The sequence below is a fragment of the Scomber japonicus genome, chromosome 23 (genome assembly GCF_027409825.1).
Source record: "Scomber japonicus isolate fScoJap1 chromosome 23, fScoJap1.pri, whole genome shotgun sequence".
Taxonomy (NCBI): Eukaryota; Metazoa; Chordata; class Actinopteri; order Scombriformes; family Scombridae; genus Scomber; species Scomber japonicus.
This window is the reverse complement of record NC_070600.1, coordinates 7,692,101-7,716,670: the sequence shown is the minus strand read 5'-3', so window position 1 is coordinate 7,716,670 and position 24,570 is coordinate 7,692,101. Positions and strand designations below refer to the sequence as shown.

Here is a 24,570-nt window from a genome sequence, read left to right as displayed (position 1 = left end):
TTTGTCTACGACAGATAAAAGGTCACTAACCACACTGCTGCACCTGCCATTTATGATGTGTTTCATTTTGAGGGTGAATAAAATAAAGTACCTCAAAGTCAGATTTACTAGTCCATCCTAAACTTGAGGTGACATTATCCTTTTAAACATGTCCAGTTAAATGTTTCTGGTGCTCATCTGCAACCAAACAAACACACATGTCTTACAGATGCCACAAGTTTCCTGTCTTTGTAGATCTATTGCAATTACTTTGTGAATGGAATATTTCCAATTTTGGATCATTTGTTCGCTCCTTCATGTCTTACGTGCAAATTCTCCAACGCCAGTTATATGAGCTTACCTGATTGAGAGCACATGACACACCTGGCCCATTCATTTAAGCATTTAAACAACAATGGACGCTAAATTAGCTGCATGATCATATGCGATTACTAGTTACCCTATTTAAAATATAATAAGATATGTAACTATTTTAATAACTTAATCATAGTAATGTAACTTACATCACATTTGATTACTTTTTGATTATTTTTCTAACTTTCTAACCAATGTTTTCAGCTGTTAGGGTAAGTGTACCCAATAAGCACCAAAATCTAAGTTCAGCTGTTTTTCATGGATACTGACATGTATAAGAGTTAGGGTTAGAGTTAATATATTGATTTCAAAGAAATAAAAACAGCAATATATGGGTTTTGTTTGTAACTGCAAAGAGGAAACATCCTATCACACAACCTGATAATCCAGCACATGCAGTAAGTCCCTGGCCGTCATACAACTTCCTGGTTGATACGAATGTAACCGCTGCCAACTTCCTGTCAGCTCAGGAAACATGCGCCGTCTTGACATGGAGCAAGTAGAAGCTTAAAAGTCCCGCTATCATAATCCTTTTCATTGATCCCCAAATGTATTAAGTCTTCTCGGAAGACGCAATGATTTATAAGTTAAAAACCCTTTTCATTGCACGAGTCTAAGGTTCACTCGGCTTGACTTTAGTTTTTATTACCCCTGATTTATATGTTTGTGTTGTGTTATCTGTAAATCACTCTTAAGCTTTCTGTCTAAATATAAATTGATTTAAAATTGCAGAGAGATGAAGAGCATCCCTGCAGCCAAACTGTGTTTTCTCTTGCCCCCTCCTCCTCCGCACGGCAGTCAGATATGAGCCAAAGCACAGTATGCCAGGAAGAAGATGTAATGATTTGCTTGAATCACCTTTAATGTGATATTATCATCGCAAATTAGTTGTGTACACATGCTAATGTGTTAACACAATCTAGGTCAATAACATGCATAACTCAAGACTGTTCGATGTAGGAATGTTTGAGTTAGATTTGAACAGTGGGGCGATTTCCCATCAAGTTAGTGTAAGCCAGCTACCCAGCAAGGTAAGAAGAGGGAGAGTCTTTCCAGCTGTCTGGACCACCTTAAGAAATTCAACAAGTAAATCAAATTATGTTACAAAGCTTTTTTTTAGTGCTTCTTGGAAAATGCTTTTACCTTCCTTTTGTATTCTAAGTGCAAGATGAAGATAACAGCAGGTTTTGGTTTGTTTGGTAGAACAATCCAACTGATTCCCATCCAAATCCAAATCCAAAGAAAAAGCATTCTTAAGGGCTGAGGGGACTCTATTTATTGTGAGTATGCAAATTATAATGTCTAAAGATTGACACTGATTATTGACATTAAATTGCTTAAGAGTTTGTAACATCTTCAATGGTAATCAATGAATTGCACTACTGTCATTGCTGCTGTTTTGTTACTGCCATACTTTTTCTATTATATATATATTATTTACCCTCAAAGTACAATTACTATTTGTGTTTAACAGCCCAAAGTTTAGGCAGTTGCAGTGGACATTTAAGGGAAATTTGCGTTTATTTCAACCTCACCATAAATGGGACCCTTGTGGCTCCATCATGCTAACGTTACACTCACCAGATGTAGGCCTAGATCCAGATGTAGATGCATTTAGCCATAATGGTTGCTACAGATGGCTAGTTTCTGTGTATTTGCTCAGACTCAGAAACAAGAGTTTGAAATGATTCCTATAAAAATCATGTTTATTTGGAAAGCTAAACCGTGTTCCTATGAGGTATTTCAAGAGAGAGAGAGAGGATGCTACTGTGACCCTACCTTTTAGAAACAGGCTTGAAATCAGTTTTGTAGACACCAAGCAGAATTTATAGTCTAGCCACACACTTCAACACTGAGGATATCGTAGAGAAACATGCTAGCAGAGATGTACAGGGATGCTCTGACCACTGAAGCAGAAACTGTCTTCAACTTCTTCACATTGCTGTTTTAAATGTGATTAAAGATTTAAAACCTCAGTGGTTGTCCTCTATCACACCATCCATCTATCTATCCATGCAAACATCCAGCTACAGTGCTTCTCTTCTTCACTCCCTCCTCTATTATATTCCTACATTCCTACCATTTAAACCGGCATCTAACCCTGTTCTCACTTTTCTCAAAAGCTCCTCCTTCCTTACATAATTCTTCAGATCCTTGCATCCTTATCTGTCCATCTCTTCAGTGATATCATCTCTCTTATGACACCACCATCTATGTATTCATTCATTTTTTACCTATTTTTTTGTTTGCCCTATATATTCGTCCATACAACCAGAGTCCATTCAACCAGAGTCCCCAAATTGACTGGGTCAAAGAAAGACTGGAAGAATTGACATACTGTAACGTATAGTGTTGAATTATTTGCCTGGGGCCCAGAGGCGTTGCCCTCGACCTCAACGGCTAATAGCCTAGATACAGTCTGTACATAGAGCATACAGCACTGCTCAGACACTGAAGACAAACACACCCTTCTTAGAACATCTTACAAACGATTTCACGCCTCTAAGCAGCACCCAGGGCGTACAGTATCTCATCGTGTTTGAGACGTGACGTACTGTACCGCACTACACTCACACAAAGACTGCATTCTTGCCCTGTAATTCTTTACTGTCTTATGTAACAGCAGGTCGGCCTTAGCTGTCTGTGGGCGCTGGCATCCATGACCTTTTCTTCTCGAGGGTTTTATATCGATATTATGAAAGAGACGCTTGGCACTGGCATGATGGAAAATGCATAGGAGGTACAATAGTGCACTGTCTTTTGGTGGGTAATAAAGTGGAGCTTAGCTGGCATTGTGACGGCATCCTCCACATCCGCTCTTGTTGTCTCAGGGTTCAAAATGGCTTATTAGCTTTTGGGTGAAGGTGTGTGCGTCAGCTTCAACCTTATCTAGACTGTTACTGGGTCATCTGATCTATGACCGTCACATTCATTCATGGTCATTCACTTTATCCATGGTTAGGAGAAAAAAAGGTAATGTATCATTTAGTAGTCAAGGTGGGGACAAATGATGAATAAATCAATTAATTGATAAGGTAGACAGAAGATTGATCTAGTATTTTGAAAATTGATTAATGATTTTAGTCGTTCTTGAAGCAAAGATGCCAAACAGCTTCTCAAATGTAAAGATTTGCTGCTATTTTGTGTTTTTATAAAAGTATAAATTGAACACTTTTGAGTTTTGGACTGTTGGTCCGAACAAACAAGACATTTGAAGACATCCTTTAGGGTTATGGAAAATTAAAAAAACACATTTTTCATTATTATTTGAAATTGTATGGACTTATTGATCAACAATTACCCAGTTAATAATCCTATTAATCAGCAGATTCATGATAGTGAAAACCATCATTGGTTGCAGCCCTAGGTCCAAGTTGGCAGCAGAGTTCCTGGACCAGCAAATAAGTAACAATACATTGCTCTACAATCTTTGTTAATAGAAAAAAGTCATCAAGCGAGTCCTAGAGAAATCATGTGCTTTACCCGTTCTTGAATTCAAATTCATTACTTGTGTGCTTTATATGCTTTAATTTTGAAATCTATGTTAACAAGTACATTAAGTGTAAAAACTACATTATTGTTTACTAACCTCACGTGTGCCTTGCATGTAATGTGAATTTGTGTAATCCAGAACCACTAGACAGGGTTGTCCATTTCCCCTCACTTTGTTTTCCTTTGGAATCCCTTCCTCGAACATTTAGACAACACTTTTAATGTACAAGCCCTTCTCACTGTGCCTCAATTAATGAATTATAATACCTTAGATTTTGAGATATTTGTACATTAGCATAATGGTCATAACATAGAAGACCAAGGGGCCATAGGTCCCCCACTTTACCATCCTCCCATGTTCTTTTTCAGTCATGAATCACTGTAGCCCACAAATGTCCCTATATTGCAATACCAAAGGTCAATCATTCCCAAGCCATCAAGTAAATTCAATTAGGCAAACATGAAATGGGAAGAACATTTACATTATAATCCCAAACAAAGATGACATTGTCACACATATTAAATGCCAACAGTGTACATTTCAACCAATAAAACTTCTTCAATATGGTGTGAGTCTGCTGGGCCTCTGCTAACTCCACTACCAGTCTGCTGTATCCTGTCTCTGTGGTAGGTTGATATGTAGTGAGCTCCATTAATACCTTTTATTAGTTTGTTTTTATAGGTAGGTGTGTTGTATGTACTTTGTATGTTGAGATGAGCTCTCAATTATCACAGCAAATCCTTTGTGATGATATTGGTTGGTTGTAATTTCCGAGGAGTACCGTGTTTAGCACACAACATTATCTGTGACTTTGCTAGCTTTGTAGGTAAATCCTTGTGAGGTAACTTGCTAACCAGCAGCCAGTTCAATCTATTATGTTTTTGTTCAGGTATTGTTTGTGGATTTGTGGGTTGTTATCACGCAACTGGCTGTTGGAGACCTAATTATTACCTGTTGTTACCAAGATAAATGGATTGGAGCCAAAAGTGACGCATGTGCCTCATTCGTCACTCAACACATGAGAGAATACACTGCTGCCACACACACACACACACACACACACACACACACACACACACACACACACACACACACACACACTTTTTGGCCCGTGCACTTCTGAAATGAATCAGGCGCCCCTGATTCAGTTAGAGATGGATATTAGCCACTTGAACCGAAGAAGAAACATCCTTCTTGAAGATTAAATGGACAGTATCCTTGAAATTAGCATGGTAATGCTAGTTATTAGTTGATGATCCAGGGATATTTGTTAAGGTCAAAGTTATAAGTGTTTTATTCACTTAGACAAAATTCTTCTGAAGTAAAAATAGATGAATTGACCTCAATGTTTTCTTGAATACTCACCAAAAAAGGACACTGTGTGCAAAAGAGTGTGTGTGTGTGTGTGTGTGTGTGTGTGTGTGTGTGTGTGTGTGTGTGTGTGTGTGTGTGTGTGTGTGTGTGTGTGTGTGTGTGTATTTATATATAAATGTAATAACAAGCACAGTATATAATTGGACTGGACAGGTAATTAAAAGTACTTAATAACTGTAAAATCCAAGCTAAGGAAAAGAAAATTGCACCAGACGTTTTGTGTACAATAACTTTTAAGTGTGTGTTCGTGTGTGTGTGTATGTGTGTGTGTGTGTGTGTGTTATTACCGGCAGACGGTGATATCTCCGAGCTGGGAGCTGTGCGGCACCGTGCCTTGTTTAAAATTGGACACGTTGAAGTAGGAGAGTGTGTGGTCAATGAAGCCATGCATGGTGCCGGTGTGACTGTACATGTACTGGTAGACGAGCCGAGGGATGAAGTCTGATGTGAAGGATATCACAAAGGCCTCCAGAGAGAAAGAAAGAGAGACGGAATGAGAGAGAAAGACAAACATTTTTCTGTCATCAGCATCCTTAAAAAAATACACAGTGTGATATTTAAGTTCTGACAAATATCTTTATTCCCTTTTTAGCGTGAGAGGTGTTGGGTTTCCCACTTAGAGCCTCTGGGCAGTTTAAGCCTACAGTATGTGTGTGTGTCCGCTGCCCCGTAGCCCTAGCATGAATAATAACTTCTGCTGCTTGTTTTTCTCAATCCTCTACAAATCTGTTCAGTATTAAAAGTAAACGGGATAGGATTTGGTTAGCTTGCCAAGGACAAATCCCATACAGACTTCCACAAACACATACCCGCAAGCACTTTGACCTTCATGTTTCATCATGTTTTGGAGTTTCAGACATGATTCTGGCGTTTGCTCATGCAGGTATAATCTCTGTCTAATATAAACTGTTATCAGTGTCAATAATGACAATGGATAACGTAAAGTATTTGAAGGGCACAAACACACACAGCAGACCTGATGAAAGCTGGATTATATATTGAAGTACTCCAGCAGAGAATCTCTGTGGGTCAGTTGCAAAGTAATGTCTGAGGAGTCTTTGAGGTCAATGATCTCATAATTTAGTGGAAATGGAATAACTTACAATGTAGCAAAGGCTTATTTTAAATTAATCAATTATGCAGCAAAACCTTTTTACGTAGATGCATTTTTTAGGTTTAATGTTGAAGTTTCAAAGCTGGAGTTTTATGGCAGGTGATATTAAAAAAAATACCAACGATAAAACTCTCAATGATGAAAAATTAGCAGACAAAACTTCAGCTCCCTTCTGCAATGTAATATAACTGATCCATCACACAGAAATATGTTGAAACCTGAAGGTTAAGGTTAAGGTTGTAATATTACATTACAGCATCATCATTTCACACATTGAGATTTAATCACATTTAATCTCTTCTCATTTTATGATGTCAAGTAATCCAGCAGATTTGGCCTCAAATCCGAGCACTCTAGCAGAAATAAGAAACGACTCGGAGATGATACAAGTATTTTAATCAAAAGGCTTTGCGCATATGGCTTTTTCCTGGGCACAGCGCATACCAGAGTAAACCCGGAACGAATCAAAAAAGAATTGGTACAAAAGAATCATTCATCCGTTTTTTTGGTTAGCTCTCACATTTTAAAATGTTGCGCACAGGCTAGAAGTTGACTATCAGCTCAATGAATGTCCTATTTGTTAACACTAATTACACTAATGTCTCAAAACTAAGTAGTGATGATTTATTGAACTGTTTAAGTGCTTCATTTAAGACCACATAACACACACATTATGTACTCTACCTACTGTCGTCATGCATTTATTGTGCATATATCTACCGTCATCACTTATTCAATGAGCACATGGTAAAAAGTGGGACATGTACATTAATACTTACATTTATAATGACTGAGAACTTTCCCATTCCGCTTAGTATGTTGTACCATATACCTATGGAAAGAAGAGGAAGAGAGAGAGAGAGAAAGGAGAGGGTTAATGGTGAGTTAGATTAGATTAGCCTTTAGCAGAGTGTGTATGTTGTTCATTGACATTAAAATGTGATGTTGGTACAATATCACAAACTGCCTTTTTTGTAGTTGTATCCATGTTATCATTCCCCAATATACTGTATGATTTCATTGGATCCATTTTAAGACTTGAGAGATTGAGGTGCTGATAATATCAATTCCACATGTAAGGAAAGAAAGCTTATTTTAGTGCTTTTTACATTAGCCAGAGAGTCAAAGGGTGTGTCGTCACAGGGAAGGTCAGAGGAATTTTACCATACAGGAACATGTTATCCTTCAACTCACAGCACAACCTTAAGGGATTAGTAAAGCCCCTAAAAAGCCTTATGGATATACTCAAAAATGCCTGGAGGTTAAGCTGAAATGAAGGTTGATTTTCCGCTCAAACATTAAGGATATATGTGGACTGACAGCAATAACATGACCATAGTGATCTGCTCAGGGCCTTCAATAGTGAAACCTGCCTCACTGCCTGAAACCACTGCCAACCTTTAAAGAATTTAATCAGTCTCAGTCGAGAGTTTTGGCTTCACATGTTAGCCAGTGTTCGAAATGCTGATTCACAACAAGGGATTTATGGGGGAAAAGATCCAGTACTTATGATCTATTGGACAATTGGCTGGCTGTGTCTACAAAGTAATATCAAATTTATACTTCCAAATTTGATATTTTAATACACAACCCTAGATGATGGTTATGGACATGCTATGTGACTATGTGTCTTTTTTCCTTTCTACGTGTCAGATTAGCTTACCGATGTCTTTAGCACGTATGGCGACTGGCCTGCGTAGCTCTGTAACAAACTTCTTGGCATCCAGTCTGATCTCGATGACGTTGTTCAGCAGAGCAAAGACAGGTGCGAGCGGGAACGAAGCCACGAAAAGAGAGACGAAACCAAACTGGATGACTGCAGGAGAGAGAGAATACGGTCATTAAACATGCTACAGTGAGTGAATGATTGTTGAAAATCATAGTAAGTTATCCTGCATATTCTCAAATGCCCCCCCCCCTCCCAGGGTGAACTGGAAAGTAAGAATGGAGATAGAAAACACAGTAATTTATGGGTGTATGAATCAAGGGAAGACGGGAACGCAGGTGAATATATATGAAGCCAACAATCCATCCTGTACTTTTCTTAAGAAACACAAAATATAGTATGGTTAGGTGATTGTAAAGTTTCAAAAATAAATTTAAAGATGATTACTTTTAAAATGAGGAACCTATTTTTGCTTTCCTGACAACATTTCATATCACAATTATGCTGATGACACCAACATTTACATATGAGTTGCTGGAGTCCTTAACAAAGATGAAAAAGCTGAGCACATCACTTCACTTCAATTGCTGAAATGTCCATTATTTACTTTATTATGTCTTAAGGACACAAAGATAACCCAAGTTACACTCTCCAACTGGAGGGCATGGTTTAAACAAAGAGTTCCTTAAAGTTTTTTACTGCAGTTTGCATAAAACAAAATCAGATGTTTGGGTGATTCAAGTTAACGTCAGACTAGTATCATGAGTGTAAAATACTACTGTCTGTCTGGAAGCATCACTAAATATTTTCCTTATCTCGGTTATTGGCTTGCAGTGGCATTCCCAGACAGTGCCAGTGGTAGTTACTACTACTCTGTTGCCACAGCAAAACCCTGTTAGGGTGTTTTAAACTTGTTTTCACATGAATAGCTTTTGGTGTATTTCCCTATTAGTTAACACTGTTTACAATACAATCACACTGTAATGGGTTGTCCCTGATATGTGACTGCTTTCATTCATAACACAGCCATACTGGCATTTACCCTGAAATGTTACTTGGTCTTGAGCAGGCCGGGAGTTCCAGTCCTCTGAAAAGAAGCCAATGCGGAAGTAACTTAGAGCTGCAGTCTATCAAAAGGCCACCAGGGGGCGACCGTCTCTATACAAGTCAATGGAGAATTCACCAATTTCTCACTTGATTTCTAACCTCAGTAAACATTTTCAAAATGTGTCTATGGTCTCAATCGCTAGTTTAAAGCCTACTTCAATGCAGTATGATGTTCATTTGTGATATTTTGGCCTCCCTGAGTTTATATTTGACAATAAAGCAGGTTACGTGGCTATGTTGTGATTGACAGGTTGACCAATGTCCTTGAGATCCAGCCCTCGCAACCAATCGCAGCCTCCCCGCTCCGCCGTTGGCCCTGCCCATACTTCCGTCCATGACTCCGCCTCATGCCCATATAAGTAGAATCCATGTTCTTTTTTTCCCAGCATTCACCTGAAATTTTCAAGATGGCGCTGCCTAGATTCGATACTATTGGCTTCCGAGCAGCAGTCCACAAACCAATGGGTGACGTCACGGATGTTACGTCCATTTCATATATACAGTCTATGGTCTTGAGGTGGGAAATTGATGGTACAGATTTCCCTGAACATCAATCCCTTCTCCCATTCACACATGACCCCGTGCATGAAATGTTCCTGAACTGAACTGGACAGACTGCAAGTTTGAGATGGGCTTATGATGCTATTATATGGGAAGTCAAAATTACCACATTGAGAAAAGTCTAATCAAGGGTTTTATTGATTACAGATAATGTTTTATACAAACTATACTAAACTGTAACTGTGCTACTGTTCAGGTTTCTCTTGGAAAAAATATTTCTGTAATCTCTATTATGTAGAGGTTGCTGTAAAATAACTGCTTTATTATTATACATTGCCATATCAGTCGTTTCTGCTATTTGATTTGCAAAAGAGAGGCTGATGTGAGAATGGTATAAAACCTACAACATCGAAAGCACATATTTCATCCCGTCACCAGGACGACATCAGATTGACATCTGCAAACAGCCATCTGTCTAGTCAGGAGTCACAGTGTCTGTCCAAGATTGCTCAGTGATTCGGGTGATGCCTTTTAAGGTTAAACACTCCAGTGCACTGGGAAAACTAGGACCTTTTTTTATGATTAAGCAGTGTGTAGAACTATGTGTGTTTCTACTGCATGTGAGTTTGTTATGCAAGTCAGTAACTTAGGCACACAACAGCCACAACTAATGAGTATATTTAAAGTTGATGGTAATTTATTGTACAGTACATTACAATCACAGGCAGCGGCAGTAGTGTTGCGGAAACATGCCACAACCATCCACTTAAATAGTAGCTTAATGACCAAAACACCAGGTGCCTTAAAAGACACAGGCTTGAGTTTGGAAAGCAGCCACAGCAACTTCCCTTTGGCCACAGAAAGTTCAGCTAGTACAGCAACTCAGGAACTGGTAGGAAATCAGGCTTTTATGTGAGGATACTCCAGCTAGGTGGACGCCACATGGACATTTTTCATTAAAAGATAAACCTTGTGACCAATGTGGCCACCTTGTTTTGTAGATCAAAGTCATACCCTATGTCAGGGTTTAATATTAAGAACACTTGCTTAGTTGTTGATGCATGCAAAATCCAAAATAAGTGATACATAACACTAAAACAGAGACGGATATTATTGACTGTTCTATGAGGTACAAGAGAAAAGATGGAAATCAGCTAAACAGACTGTGGCATGCATGTAGTCACCTGAGACTGATTCATCATTTTAAAACCTTACAGTCAGCAAAAGAACCCAAAATTCATCCACTCATTTATGTGTTGAAGTTGTCCTTTATAAAAGTGTCTACTAACTCTAAGGTGGCATAGACAGACCTGACCTAGGCCAGTGACTAAGGTTTAAAGATACAAGCTTTATCACATATAAACCTTTCTTTTAGGTTAATTGATGAATGGTCAAAACAACATCTACCTGCTTCCTAAGACTGCAGAAAGGAAACATGAGAAAGACGAAGGCCTGACTCTGGCTGATGCACGGCTCAGATCAGAGCAGTGCAACTTTAGCAGTGTGGGAATGTGGATTTCCAGAGAGCCGGAGACTGACGGCTTCACCTCGGGACGCCACACAGAGACAAAGAGCGGCGAGGAAGAAAATACGACAGGAGAGCGGCGAGTGCTAGAGGGCAAGCTTAGAATAACCTCGCCATCTACCTGAGCCGAGGTTGACGGGTTCGGGGACGGCCCAGACACACACCCAAATACAACACATAGTTACACACACCCAGAACTACCTATTCACACGACCTATTCAACTATGTGCTAGTGTGAGTTTGCATGTATAGCTCACACATTTCTGACATTCCTTCTTGTGCCCTTCAGTGATGTCAGTCTGGTCTTCTTTCTGTTTTCCACTCCCTCGATCCTGATTGTCCTCCCACCTCCCTCTGACCTCCCTCAATCCATATCACATAAGATATACTCATCATGTCACGGCATGATCAACAGTCAAAACCAAGACTGTTCCAATGTTCTGAACTCTTAAAGATGCTCACAGAGGTGTTGATTACGCCAAACAATACCAGCAGTATCTGTGATACATACAAACTGATACATACCAACTCAACTGCTCTTGAACTAGAAAATCTGTTGACATGTCCACTTGTCAAAACATGGATTGTTGTGTCTTTTTTCCTCCCTCTTTCAGAGATTTCCGAGTTTGTTTTGGAACCCACATTTACAAGAAGTTTTCCCACGCAGCACACATCCAATTTTGCCCACAAAACTTTGCTTGCTATATACAATTTCACCAGCATTTTCAGGGTTTTATCACTTTGACCTTAGAGCAGAATATAGTACACAATTAATCACACGCAGAGTTGTCAAGCTTGTTGGTGTCATAAGTGCTACTAAACTTTGACTCTATAGACGAGGAGGAAACACACTGATTTTTTATGATTGTACTGTATCATTTTGTATGTATTTTTCTTAAGCACATCTTTGCTTTTATTGTTGTATTCAGCAAAACCTCAATGTTAAAGAGCTTTTTCAGATGGGTTTTTAAAACATACAAGAATATACTCTACTTGAAATAATTATGGGTCTGATGTGGTTCTATGAATAACCAAATATTTTTCAGTTCTGAAGTTTATCTTCACTATCCAATAGGAACTGGAGGCTCCAAGTTGTTCCATCACATCTCTATAAGCTTCATGCTGGATCATGATTGCCTCCAAACAAGTTGTAATGTCACAATTTGAGCTCATACATCCACGTGTTGAACTGAGATTTAAGGCGAGCTCAAAGAAACTTTCACCCTTCATCAGAGGAGTCATAAATTTTGTAATGACGTCCTTGTTTTTGTCATTGGCTTTAGACATGTTCAAGGACCAGTGTGTATGATTTAGTGGCATCTAATGGGATGGATTTGTCAGAAATAGGACATAAGTATGTGTTCAGACTTTTTGGGTTTGGGGATTTCTGGACTTTTTGTGTTATGGGGTTTTTGGTTTTACTTGTTGCAGATGGGGGAGATTGAAGTGTTGTGTATTTGGGGTAATGTTTCATGTGTGTTTTATCATGGTTTTGTGTGTCAGTTTATTGGGAAAAGGATTGTTTATTGGTGTTTCGATTTTTTATTTTCCCCATTTTTCCCCTGTATCCCCAGCCTGCCTTTCCCTCCACACCTGTCCTGAATCAAACTTGTTAGCCCTCGGCTGCGTCCAGTGTCTTCCCCCAGCCAATCAGCTCCTTGCCTGTTTCTCTTTGATTCTCCAGCCTATCAGGTCCTTGCCTGTTCTCCTCCTGACCCTTTGTTCGGTTTGCTCAGTCTTCTTCAGTTTCTTTCTTTTCTGTTTGTGCTGCATTCTGTTTTGCACGTATCTACCAGCTTTGTTTTGCCTGCATGAGCCTTAATAATGAAGTCTAAGCCTTGCTCAGCCTGCCGTGCATTCGGGCCAAACCACAACAAATTGTTGTGTTTTTCATGAGTTTCGCACCCATCATAGATTCTTGGATGCTTGGAAAAGGAGGGCGAGTATATTGATTTGATTGCAATCTGCAACTTCACCACTAGATGCCACTAAATCCTACACACTGGTCCTTTAATTTTCCACTAAATGAGTGTTCTTTAATTTCCCTTTTCTGGCCTTCAGTGTTACTACTGCAGGGTTTAAAATGATATCAGAGCATAAATAACTACAGATATTATGCTTATTTTCCTGATACAGTACAGTAAACAAGTTGTCATTGCTGGTCAGAGCAGGATCTCATACAGCACACTCAGTGTAGACTGTGGGTTCAAATATTTATCAGCCTCTTGTATTTAATCCAAACAAACTGCTGTTATTGCGTCTATAAATATAACCAAACATTTACTAAGACAGAACTTTCCCATATTTAAATCAGCAAATGTGACAACTTCCATGAACAGTTCACAGTGCAGCAAAACAGATAATGACGCAAACACTGTTTACAACTTTGACCATACAACACTTCCCATGGTAGGTTATTATGACTGAACAGATGTTGCTTTGTTGTGACTGCAGTTGGTTGTAACAGTTCAAGAGGCATACGTATGACTCTCTCTCTCTGTGTGTGTGTGTGTGTGTGTGTGTGTGTGTGTGTGTGTGTGTGTTTGCGTGTGTGTGTACACCAGACATAACAATTGAACACCTGTAGGTCTTAAAAAACTTCCATATCGTACCTTTCCTCTCAGAGGCACTGATTCAGTCAACTTTTATTACTCTAGCACATACCTCCTACCTGTTTAACCCAGGAATGACCTTAACGGTGAACTGGGAACATGTTACAAGTTCTGTGAACTTGTAACATGTTTAAAAGCTAAGACTCATCTTGATTTTTGTTTGTTTTTTTGCTTGTAACTAGGCTTTCTTCCATTTTTACTGAATCCATCATGAATTTAATTCTTGTCTTATCTCTGTATGTCTGCCAGTCAGGATAATATTGATTTACAGGGTTTTCTCACTGCACTAATTGTGCCAACAGTAGTAAAAACAGACTAATGGTGCCAAGCAGGCACGCCAGGGTATATACTCACTTTCAATGAAGAATCTGATCAAATTGAGATTACACAATGCAACAAACATGTGAAAACAAGTTGTACAGGGCATTGTTACATTCTGTTAAATACTACTCAAATCCCCTCACTTTTGCAATCTATAATACACAATTTGCAGAATGTTTTGAAACCCATTTATTGTATTTTGTCAGATGGAAACTCGTCAGTTCCTCCTTGTTAGCCTTCCAACAGGGTGGCATGTTCTTCATAACCAATTATAAAACATACTCCAAACATCCAGTGACAGGCCGCTATAAGCACACTGCCAGCTGTGATCAAATTCTGACAGAAAACAAACTACAAATGTACCTTTCCATATTGCAAATGAATGACCAAGAAAAACACCCAGAACAGTGAAAACAAACAGAATCTAGGCACTCTGACTAAAACATTTGAAAGAGAGAGGACCATGGTGAATTTAACTGAAAGCCATTCAAAATAATGTGTCAGCTACTAATTACCTGCCACCTCTCGAGGGTGAATCATCTGAGATTGATTATACACGAGGGAGGAAAAACCTTTAATCTGCATCTCTGGTGTTTATGTGATGAGGACTGTGACGGACATGAGTGCCAATAAATCTCTGCATGTACAATACAGCACAACGTGTCCCTCCAACTAAACAACAACATATGTTGTTAGTCAGGGCCTTAAAATCACCATTACAAATATCATTTTTATGACCTTTTCAGTGTTTCCCTATATTCATTCTACTCTTCAGTCAAAGTGTGTCCTTTAACTGAACTGGTCTTCACGGATCCATATTACATAACACCTCAAACTGATGTGCAGGATTACCCCAGACCTGTCAACTCATGTTTGTCTCCATGTCCCACCAGTATTTTCACCTCCTCTCCTGCTGTACTCCTGCTTTGTAATACCCCCCTCCTCTACTTTCCTTTTTTAATTTTAATAGTTAAACACAGGGCTTTAGTGGAGACTAAATGCACATAAACATACCCACCCCTCAAATTCTGAAATATTGTTTACACAGTCCAACCTGACTTTTTATCAGACTTTCAATCACTTCACAACTTTCAGTGGCTCAGACCGGCTTCCTACCACAGTGATGCAGTTTCTAGGAACGCTTGTTTTTTTTCTTTTGCATCCTTGAATGAGACACTGAGGCAGCTCATACTGTTGAAATGGAGCGACCAATAAACAACCACTCACCTGTGCTACGCGGGTGTTAAAACAAACAAACGCTCTGTGCTCAAGCTTGCAGGCAGGCTGGAGCCGCTTTCATAAGACAGACGAATGAATCAGAGTTCAGAGGATGATTAGATCTCTGGAACCGAGAGAGGAAACCCTTTTCATAATGTAAAAATGATGGTCAGCTGGGGTCACAGAAAATCTCCTTTATTTTCAAAGCCCAAAGTTGACAGGTATGGAGTACTCATTTCAAAAGTATGTTGGAGCAGAAATGGCTGCTCTTGCTCCCTGGGGCTGTTTTTTCCCCCTGAGTGTCTACCTGTGTGTGTGTGTGTGTGTGTGTGTGTGTGTAGCAGACTCACTCATTTCCATGTATTCAGGTGTGAGGCCTTCGAAGGGAGCGAGGGCGTAGTCCAGGTCCCACTGCTGCGGTGGCCTCTCATCTTCCTTCTCCTGCACTGCTCTTCCTTTATCTTTCAACGCCCGCACCAACTTCTTCAACTTTCTGTCAGGATGGAGAGAGAGGATTTAGTGATTTTTTGTAAAAGAAGAAAATATTAAGTGAATGTATAATCTGAAAGTAAAGAGATTTAACCAAGATTTAAAAATACAAAATGAGTTTCTTGTCCTAAAATAACAGTCAGGATCCCAAATGAACAGTGAAACAGGTTTTTCTCACTGTAATCATTCCTCTGTTCAACTGACCATTAAAACATCCCCTCATGATGTGCTTACAGTGTAAGTGATAGGGGCTAAAGTCTGCAATCCACAGCAAACATGTATTAAAAAGTTTATTTTAAGCTTATATGAGGCTTCAGCAGTCTGATTTAGTTAAATAAAGTGGGTACCAGTATCTTCAACAGTTAGAGTCGTATTAAAAATTCCCTTTTTGTATTTACTCAGTCAGTGTTCATTTGGGCTGCTGACTTTTTTTTTTTTAAGGGCGGACTTGAAAAATGACACAACACAACACCTGTGTTTTAAAATACCATTTGGCACCTGGAGCTGGAAGACTGAATGACAAATATATTTTCTCAGCAAATAAATCACCACTGATTACTTTTGAGACACTAAACCTCAGTGTTTTAAAATGTAAATGAAGAAGCTGGATTATGTGTTCAGTAAACCTTTCCTGGAACAGGACTGCAATGAAGTTGAGTTAGCCATAATTCTAACGTCAACTTGTCATCAACTGGAGTAAATGCCACAAGCTGACTTTGAAAGATGTGTGAGTGCTTTAAAGGAAATTAACCAGCAGATTGATGCAGACGCTCAACTGACAATGGAAGCTGTGTGATGCTGACAAAACACTGCTGGGAAACAGAGACAGTGTTTGTTTCTGAAAGCCCTGATGTTAATAATTTCCATTTATGTGTGTCTCTGTGTGTGTGTGTGCATGCATACCTGCCTACGTAGTGGATGTAGGAAATACATATATGACTATATTTGAGTGTGTGTGTGTGTGTGTGTACATGCGCAGTGTGTGCAATGTGCATGTGTATTGTTGTGTATGCATGTGGCTGAGTGTGCCTTTATGCTTGCTTGTGCTCCTAAAAAGCTCTATTAAAAGTGGCTAAATGCTTCACTGCATTATCTATATTATGCGCGCACACACACACACACACACACGCACACACACACACGCACACACACACACGCACACACCCACAACACACACACAGGAATTACAGTTTGTGCAGTGAACACAAACGTTTACTGTCTTCTAAACCGACCCACAGTCGTGGTGGTATACAAACAGATGCACGCACACACGCGCACACACACACACACAGACACACAGACACATCATGCAAACTACATGCGTAAACATACTGTATGATCTCCACAGACACAGTCAATGATTAAGGGTTTTGGTCTGAAAGATGTTTCTGATTCTTACTCTATCTGTACAATCATGTACTATATATGTTTCTACCTCTCTCACTCTCATGCTCACCTGATAAGGTTATATATGTCTTCATCATTATCAGCCAAAAAAACACTCTCACACTGGCAACTAGTACAATACTACTTTTAACCAATTCAAAGATCATATCTCCTGTCATTTTTTCAGTTGTTCAGTTATAAAGTGGAGTTTTTAATATTTTACTGATTACATTTAAAGCCCTTTATGACCTGGCTCCTGGTTATATTGCTGAATTATTGCCAAGGGTGGACTTTACCTTTTAGGGCAATTTAGACAACTACCTGGGGCCCCCTAAAGGGCCCTAAACAGTGTTTAGATAATAAAACTATTGAATTATGTTACTATTCTAACTCATTGTACCCTGAAACAACTTACAATGTAAAAGGCCCCAAGAGCACTTGAAAAAACATGCAACAGTACACTTCTACTTCAGAGGAAATCATTGCACGCCTGCAGTTACACAAGATAGAACAAATACAATAAGATGCATTATTATTGATGAATCTATCCAGCATTATTATAAGAATTAAAAGCTCTTCTTTGAATTAGTGTGATATACAATTCCTTGTTTACGCACAAATTATGCTTAAGTTCAGAAGTTGCAACCTCTGAAGCCCAATTGTCAAGAGTCAATATGTCACAATGAGTCCACAAAGACCATCCTGTTCTTGTTTTTCTTTTAAGGTTTATCAGGCCATGACGTTCTTTGCCACTCACTTGTTTTGATGGTGGGAACTCAGAATGACGCTCCATTGAAATTGCTATAGACCTGAATCCTCTTTGGGAGGATGTACAATACATGTTTTGCCCACCCTTAAATCCTCGGTGGACTACATTTCCATTTATTGTGTTCTTGAAAAGAGGAAGGCCCTGAAAGGTGTTTTTTTGGGACTCAGCCAACAACGTTAATGAAACAATAAACATTATATTACATAACAGACTATGGTATTTTTACCAGATCAATTCTAAATCATTTCTTGCTCTTAGTTTTGTTTAATGGACAGGTCCATCTCTTTGTAGACAGGAGCTCAGGGTCAGGCATACCTTTTAACTGCCTTCGCTCTGCAGCTCGTGAGACTCCCCATGAAACTACATACTGGTCTGCAGTGCAAGTGTGTGGTTTTAATGGTCGCCTCCCAGGTGTTAGAGCTTTTAAGTGGATGAGTGTGAAACAGATGAGTAGATGGTATGTTCATGGTATGATGGTATGTGCTGTGGCCCGCTGAACCTCAGGACATCCTGGAGAAACCAGAGCGTTTGATGGGACTCACACAAACAGGTCAGGAAGTTAAGTAATGCTTACAGCAACAGTAACACCGCAGCCTGGAGCCAAAAGGCAATTCTGTTGTGTGACAGTTGTTATAAACAGAGTCGACCTCTGACCTTTGGGATTTGCATGTAAAAGCTGAGCTCTGACACAATACGGAATACCACTGTACAGACATGGCAGGAATGTCTTAGATCAAGAAAGGGGAGAAGGAATCTTGTAAGTGCTTGTGAGTAAGTGTGTAGGCATGGATGTTAGGTATCTGGCTCCAGGCATTAGACTAAATATCTATTTTTGAACTTATCATCTCACTCCATGATTCAAAAAATCATACTTGAGCACATACAGGAAAAGGAATGCGGTCTACTTACGGTATGCCAATCTCAAAGATGTTGTTCTGGATTAGCTGCTTCCCCAGCATGATGATGCTGAGCTGAATGCACAACTCGATGAGGCAGCCTCCTGGAGCACACTGAGGGAGATACACACTCAGTTTGTACACTTAGTTATTATCAGCTGATGTCCTATTTATTTGACAAAATGAAAGCATGCATACTAACTTCTTCCATCCGATAATCGTTGAAGACGTACACGTAACTTCCCGGTCGACCAGCAAACCTATGAAAAATACACAATAACTTATAATTAACATGGACTCACCTGCTACTGTAGCAATGTCTTTTGTTTTTTACAGCGATCGCAATGAGCAGTTGTGTTATGGCATCAAGTGTAATCGAGGTGCCATCCACTTCTAAACACACATCAATGCTGGTCTTACCGTCCCTTGAAGAAAGCCACGTAAAAGATGGGTGCATAAGCATTCATGAACTTGAGCAAGAAGGCTTTCAAGATGAGGCGCTCCTCGAAGTTGGTTTCTGTTTTAGGAATCTCTGGAAAGTAGATAAAGTGAAACTGTAAAAAAGACTGAGATGAAAAAAAACGTGTTAAATGACGTATAAAATCGAACATATGTAAAGATACTAGGTCAGGTTAATATGATTTAAAAGGATTTTTAAGTCTTCCAGACTGGTTTCCTACAGTAGGTCTGTTTAGTTCATGGTGATAACATGAGAACTGAGTCTGTTCTGATAGAGACAAGTGGTAAATGTGTCAGTCTGATTCTTGAAATGGAGTTATAACATGATCACTGTGCTGGAAGTAGGTTAAAATACTGGGACTTTTAACGTGGCATATCCTGTCTCTCCCTCACGCGCACACACACACACACACAAGCTGAGATACTCTCCTTCTCTCTCACACTTCCCCTACCCATTCTTTTCCTCTATTTTAGAGGTTTTGAATATGAATGTAAATGTGGTTGAAACCTCCTGGGATGACTGATGGGACGGCTGGAGCATGAAAACATCAAAGTTTCATTAAACTGTCCACCCGGAGGCAGAATGACTCTTTCTTTTTCTCTCACACACACTAACATTCACAGAATCAGAATCATTACATGTAAAAATGTTGATTTGCTTATTGAGATTTTCATATTTCATCACAGATAAGATTAAGAACACAAGCAACTGATTTAACCTCTGATTCCCATTAGTAACCAGTAAGAAACATTGGAGAAATATAAAGATACATTCAAAATTTTGCTTGATACTGAACTACTGTTTGATGTCTGATGTTTGAAAATCATACAATAAGGTAAAATGAGAGTGACGCTGCAACCTTTTTTTGCACAGCCAGGAAAACGAATTGCCACCTGGACATTTTTTAGCTATTATGTTAAAAAATGGTTCAACACTTTGTGAATTTATTACTATTTACTTTCTAGCAGAGATTTAGATGAAAAGATTGACACTACTAGTACATTAAGAAATGGCGCGACAGACAGACTATGGTTAGCTTAATTTAGCTTAGCACAAAAACAGAACGGAAACAGTTAGTCAGGCTCTGTCCAAAGGTCAGACCTATCAAAACCAGTCAGCTACAAGTTTTGCCTATAACACATTATATCTTGTTTGTTTAGTCAAAACAAAACAATCAACATTTGGAAATAACATAACATTGTTGGCTAGGTGTTTCTACTTAAGCTAAGCTAACAGCTGTACCTTCACATTTAACACAGGCATGAGTGGTATCAATCTTCTCATCAAACTTTCAGCTAAAAAGCCAATATATGTATTTTCCCAAAATGCATATATGTAATTGTATTTTACCAGGAAATGTTAATTAATTGCAGACAAGAAATTAGCATCAATTTTTGGTTTTCTCTGTATGTGTGGCCATTGGATTATTCCTGCCACTGTACAATAGGAGTGAAAAATGTATTTATCTACCTAGCTCAGTCAGCCACACCGCCACAGCGCCGTAGATTTCATCAAGGATCAGAATAACCACTAAGTTGATGATGACCGCGGTGGCCGTCACCGTCACCCGAACGTTGGACTTGGTCTCTGGGTCAGGGCTCATCGCCATCAGGGCCGACACGGTGATGCGGTAGATGATGACTCCAAAAACTGCTGAAAACGTCAGCCCAAACTGGGGCCAAAGCAAGAAAATGAATTAGTCATAACTCAACCGTATTTGTCTGATACTCACATTGCAGTGGCTGGAATGAATATTTCAAAGAACACATCAATGTAGGTCAGTCATGTACTTATTTATGTACATTAACTTTGTCATATACGTTTATTTTTGAATTTAAAGTGCTTTCATCCATAGATACTGAGAAAGCGTGTAATTCTAAGTAAAGCATTAACCTGATTTTTATGTACTAACCATGAAGAGAATAGAGGAAACGTTAATGAAGTATCCAGGAAGACGGTCTTTCCAGGTCAACTTCTCTATGGCAGGCTAACAGGAAAGAGAGGAGGGAACGGAGGCAGAAGGAGACAAAGTTAGCATTCACTCATACAATGGCCTATGCTTCATCAGCTTTTTGGGGAAGTCTGTGGTGCAGAACGTGGAGACGCCTACAGAGACATCTCAAAATGAAAGAAAGAAACTGTTGCATTCATAAAAACGAATCTCAGTGTCCTGATGTGAAACGCAGCGTCACGGTTCTCCTTCCTGCCCTCAAATGGTTTCTAAAGGAACATGGAGATGCCTACTGAGACATCTCAAAAGAGAAGAAAGAAGTCGTTGCATTCATAAAAACAAATCTTGGTGTTCCGATGTGAGACGCAGCATCACAGTTCCCACAGTTCCTGTCTTCCAATGGTTTGTACTGTAAAAGCTGTATGGAGAGCTGAAGTGGCCACAGTAGGCCTACAAAGGAAACATTACTACGTCTCAGCAGTCACATAAATGAGCACAACAGTCTTTTTTACTGTATGCATCCTACATTTGGAGACCACCTTGGAAAAAATGTTTTCTTTCCATAGAATTAAATACCCAGATGACCCTCCGTTGGTGTGATTTATCCCAAGAGCTGATAAACTGGTAGATTTTTGTAGCTGTTGTTGTAGTGCTGAGATGTTAAAATATCAATACATGACACAGAAAAACATTTATTGGTGGGACTTTTTGAGTAATTTGAGACCAACTTATGGACAACTTTCTGGTACACATGTTCTAATCTGAGGCTGTTTCCCTCAACTTCTTGTCTTTATGTTAAACTAAGTAAAGTGTCTGCTGGCTGTGGCTTCATATTTAGCATAAATGACAAATGTGAGAGCAATATCAGTCCTCATTTCAAAAATTGTATTTTAGTATTCCTTTAAGACTATGAACTTGCAATTAACAAATGTTCAAAGTTATTTAAAAAACTGGGGAGAGGCAAATAAAGAGTAAAAATCGTCACAAGACAAAGTTATCAAAAGAAGTTATCTGAAAGTTGGACTCAGTCATGAAAGTTCTGGATAGTCTGGTGCCAGTGTGCTAAACTGTTTGTGTGACTTGGTTCTCTGAACTCTGAACCATTGGAAGAACCTGACCCACTTGCGTCAGAAAGAAAAGCTGTTTGACTTGCCTGCCTGAGAAAAATGCTGCATCTCCATTCCCAGGTATGTGGCTCCCTTCACCCCAGCATTGGTAATTATAGGCATATACACAAATAGTTAGATGAACAAGCTGAGGCAGAAACAGATTGCAATTTCCCACACATACACACCCATGCATGCTTAGGCACAGACTGATGGACATAGGGCTTGATCACACTGTGCATTCAAAGACCTCTAATATACCCATTAGCAGGACAACAGCATCATCTAGTGAACATACTGACTCAGTGCAACCTGCAGAAAGTATAAACTTCCCTCACACACAGACTAAAACCACACATTCAATCCCAAATCAGAAATGTTGGGATGTTAAATTAAAATTAAAACTGAAAATAGCAATTTGTATTTAAACCAACATTATTCAATGTTTTACATCATGATTATTTAAAATAAACAATAAACAGTTTGACTATTGCAACATATTTAAAAAAAAAAGTTGAGACAGAAAAGCATTTACCACTTTGTAATGTTGCCATTCCTTATCTTTCTTCCTAAAGGACCTTTTGCTAATGCTGCCTTTTACCAAATAATAATTATGATCACCTGTTGACGTCACCTGTTTCAAATGACATTATTATTTAATTATTTTACCTCACATCTAGCCTTAAATTGCCCCACCCCAACTTTTTTTGTAATGTCTTGCAGACCTGAATGGTAGAAATTGAGGTATATTTACAAATGAAATAAAGTTGGCCTTACAAAACACCAATATTTTGTGTTCATACTGTCTCCAACAAAAAGTTTAAGTGAATTTAGAAATCTTTCTATTTTTTTTTAAATATTATTTTTTTTTTAGCTTTTTCCCTTTATTCATACAGTGACTGGCAAAGTGGCTGACAGGAAACAGGGGAGAGAGGGGGGAATGACCGGCAGCATAGGTCCCTGACCAGATTCAAACTAGGGACACACTCAACCACCAAGGCACTCTAAAATCTTTTTTTTATTTGCATTTTCCACACTGTCCCAACTTTCTCAGTTTTATACACTACTAGTCAAAAATATAAATGTGGGTTAGGGTTAGGGACAAGTTGCTTTATTGCAGGACAAAAAGACCTTCAAAGGGGAAGTGTGGGGACAGTCATCTAAGAGAAGGGTAGTAAATGGGTCAGGTGCTATATTTGGCTTCTAAATTCCATTGAGGAAAAGCTCTCATCTCATGACAGAGGCTCACTTTTACTATCATTATTTCTCTAAGTGGCACATATCTTCTGTTCATCCTCCTTCCTCTATCTCTTTCTTTGTTATTTTGATGATGAAAATATATGCAATAGAATAACCAAAAATATTCAGGGTATAAGTGCTATATCCTAACATGTCATTGCCTATATGTGTGTACATACTATCATTGTAATATTTAGATTTGTCTCTGACATAAAGTGCCTATATTGTTTGAATAAATAGACAATTAGTGCATACAACATTTAAACTTCATGATGTGTGATGTTTATATGAGTGCACAGTCACAAAAAGATTTACTATGTAGTGCACTACATTTACCATGCATTGTATTCAAATCAATCATATAGGGCACTCAAAAAATGAAATGATTAATGAAACCAAAAAGCAGTATCCATGACATGTACATGAGCTTTTTCTGACCCTCTCTCTCTCTCTCTCTCTCTCTCTCTCTCACACACACACACACTCACACACACTTTAATTAGCCAGTTATGCAAATATAAGCAAATGAAGCTCTAGGTTGAACAGTAGTTGAAAGTATTTCTCTGGATGGCTGCAAGCTCCACATGGTTATTTAGTTTGCCCAGGGTTTAAAGTTCTCCGTTGCTACAATGGATTTCCATCAATTTGAGTGCTAAAAGGCCATTTTTTAGATCAGTGCAGGTCCGATTAAGAATTACGAATTACTTACTAGACCATTGATTATGATATCAAGCTTCACCGATCAGCTGCTTCTGTTTACTGTTGTTGAGTGGTGATGTGTCCTAGGTTTGTGTGCTTTAAATGATACTCTACATTATGGATTAAACTGAATCACCATTTAAAAATGTCTTCTGGTCAGTCATAGACTGCCTCTGTGTCTGCTTCCTGTGATAAAATATAGAAAAACTATTTTACTTATGAAAAATATCGAATGTTCTTCAGTCTTTTTAACCAACGGTGACTACAAATAAAATGGCCCACATTTCATT

At 38.9% G+C, this 24,570-nt stretch overlaps 1 protein-coding gene across 1 annotated transcript in view; it reads right to left on the bottom strand.

The window, feature by feature from the left end:
- ano2b (anoctamin 2b) overlaps positions 1–24,570 on the bottom strand; it is a 61,873-nt gene that overhangs the window by 7,677 nt on the left and 29,626 nt on the right. Inside the window, exons 15-23 of the mRNA XM_053343962.1 lie at positions 21,198–21,272; positions 20,756–20,957; positions 19,246–19,357; positions 19,028–19,085; positions 18,839–18,939; positions 15,636–15,778; positions 7,999–8,151; positions 7,115–7,167; positions 5,509–5,687 (exon numbers count right to left, since the gene is read on the bottom strand). Of these exons, the coding sequence (XP_053199937.1) occupies positions 5,509–5,687; positions 7,115–7,167; positions 7,999–8,151; positions 15,636–15,778; positions 18,839–18,939; positions 19,028–19,085; positions 19,246–19,357; positions 20,756–20,957; positions 21,198–21,272 (1,076 nt within the window). The remainder of the gene's footprint in view (positions 1–5,508; positions 5,688–7,114; positions 7,168–7,998; positions 8,152–15,635; positions 15,779–18,838; positions 18,940–19,027; positions 19,086–19,245; positions 19,358–20,755; positions 20,958–21,197; positions 21,273–24,570) is intronic.